At 38.9% G+C, this 2500-nt stretch overlaps 2 protein-coding genes across 2 annotated transcripts in view; one reads left to right on the forward strand and one right to left on the reverse strand.

Annotated features, from left to right (window-relative positions):
• Positions 1-2500, reverse strand: part of tirap (toll-interleukin 1 receptor (TIR) domain containing adaptor protein) — a 26032-nt gene that overhangs the window by 13022 nt on the left and 10510 nt on the right. The window lies entirely within an intron of this gene.
• On the forward strand, positions 716-1379 carry gemin7 (gem (nuclear organelle) associated protein 7). The gene is made up of 2 exons (XM_077235532.1): positions 716-783; positions 885-1379. Exons 1-2 carry the CDS (start codon positions 724-726, stop codon positions 1266-1268), a joined length of 444 nt encoding a protein of 147 aa, XP_077091647.1. The 5' UTR covers positions 716-723; the 3' UTR covers positions 1269-1379.

The raw sequence follows: 2500 nt of genomic DNA on the forward strand, positions 1-2500 counted from the left end.
AAAAATTACAACTGGCCTGTTGGAGTAGCCTATGCTTTTACATTTACGTACAAAAAGAGCAGATTAGGTAACCTAGTCTTATTATTTTTTATTTCATGAATTAATCAGATGATTTAGATTAATTCACACAAATAACACGCGTTACTGCGGTGGACAAAAAATAAACGGGTGCACAGATAGTAAGCTTTCACATTGCCTTTTAAGTCTAGTAATTTAGGCTACATAATCATATAGCAGGCGCTTTTGTCCAAAGCGGCTTTAAAAGTGAGGAAAACAACAAAACTGTTCATCTTAATCAAAAGGGAAATTAATACATAGATAGTTTCAACAGTTTTTAGAAACATGCACACATAGCAATGTTCTTATTAAGTGTTTACGCGTTTGTCACAGAAACGATAAATAATTTTATAATTTATCATAATCATGACAAATATTAGAGAAAAATACAATATTTTGTTTGCCAGCATCTTACGCATCAAAACAAACTTGTCCTTTCATCACGGGTGAAACTCGCGCTAACATTAACAGCGCGTCATGTTCTGTCCACTAGATCCAGCGAGGGTGAGCTGTAAAAAATAGAGCTCTAGTTCCTCCCATTGGACGCTGCAGCGAAGCCCCGCCCACTACATTTAGCGAGGTGGAGCTCCAGAAAAGGGGGAGCTCGAGCTCTAGCTCCTCCCATTTGGCTCTGCATAGAGCACCATCTCTCTTTTGCCCTGCTTGATGACTTTTATTTTGAAAATACAAACCGGATATGCAGATGCAGCGCTCATACTGAATGAGGTACGTAAACAGCAGTTGCTGCAACGGATGCCACTTTATATCTTTAAAGTATAGTCACCATTAGCACATGCAAGTTGGTGATGTGTGTGTTATTTAAACAGATCAGTATGAAGACTCCCGTCAGTGTTCTCCGGCTTCCCCGCGGCCCGGACCCGAACAGCCGAGGTTTCGACCCGAACTCCCCGCGCTTCATCGCTCTGTGTCCCACGACACTCTCCTCCTCCTCTTCGTCGGGAGCTGTTGATGAAGAGGAGCAGCGACTGCGCTCAGATCTGCGCGAGAGGTTTCTGCGGACTCTCTTATTGATGACGGACAAACAAGTTGAGTTCAACATGCACGAGAGAGTGCGCGTGCGCGCGCGGTTCGGCGCCTCGGATATCGACGTCCTGAACTTCCAGGTGTCTGGTTTGGAAACTCCTCTCGGTGTTCAGAAAGAAGCTGTTCTGAGATGCCAGGATGTGATTTCATGCTCGTTTGAACTGTGAGAGTTGATCTGAGCCGCTAGAGGGCGCTGGGCGTGTTGTGATTGTGTGATGAGGACGAAAGTTTAATGGGTTCAAAGAACCTTCTCGTCGGTTACTTGTTTTTCATGCTGTCTTTTTGTTTGTTTTTGTTGTTGTAATAAACGTTTGCAATGTTCAAAATTGTATTCTGATTTTTTTAAAAATCACGATTCCTTAATACTTTACAATAATTGAACTAAGAATGAACAATACTTCTTTAGCATTTATTTATCTTAGTTCATATTAATGCAACAATTACTAATACGTTACTAAGGTTGTATTTGTTAACATTAGTTAATGCACTGTGAACTAACATGAACTATTTTTATTAACTAACATTAACAAAGATTAATAAATACTGTTAAAGGTGTATTGCTCATTGTTAGTTCATGTTAGTTACTAATTTAAGTAATGAACCTTACTGTAAAGTGTTTTTTAGTTTAGATTATATTTTAGTTATTAATCAAAACAGCCTCCAAAATGAGTCACAAAATTGCAAATTTGTGCCATAAATGCCATGTGACTAATTATTACGGAGCCATATAAATATAACATCAATGAGTAAAACTATTTTATCAGAAATGGATAGATTTTATGCATGAAAATATATAGCTGTCTTTATATTTTGGGGGTCCGTTGCAAACGGATCGTCATATTTGTGGCATGTAAAAATGTCAAAGCTTCCGCTCATCCCAGCAAACAAATTTAGGTTCTGGGAACGTTAGTTTTTGGTTCCCAGAACGTTCCTAGAACTTTCCCTTAACGTTAGGGGAACGTTCCCGGAACGTTTTCCTTACGTTCTAAAAATGGAACCTAAAAATAACCTACATGGAACGTTCCTATAACGTTCTTGTTTGGTTCCCAAAAAAAAAAACATTCGGGAACGTTAGGGGAACGTTCTATGTAGGTTATTTTTAGGTTCCATTTTTATGTGCTGGGATAATCACTCAGTGTTTGTGTGAATGCCTCGCATGCAGAGTCAGTAAGTACCTTTTGCACGTGGAAAACAATCGAAAGAAACGTAGATCAATTTGATGCACTTTATTTATTATGAAAATTTTATTTCATTGCATTGGTCCTTCACTTGTACCTTGATTGATTCAATGAAACATAAATGAAGGGGAGAAAGATGATTAAATGTGAGCACGTAAAGCGGTCGCAGACCTGCATCTCAAAACATGATTACTCGTGCCGGATACTAGGTGAGGAAAATG

This window comes from Siphateles boraxobius, unplaced genomic scaffold, assembly GCF_051911475.1.
Source record: "Siphateles boraxobius isolate OS27281-9 unplaced genomic scaffold, OSU_SipBor_1 198, whole genome shotgun sequence".
In the NCBI taxonomy this organism is placed as follows: domain Eukaryota; kingdom Metazoa; phylum Chordata; class Actinopteri; order Cypriniformes; family Leuciscidae; genus Siphateles; species Siphateles boraxobius.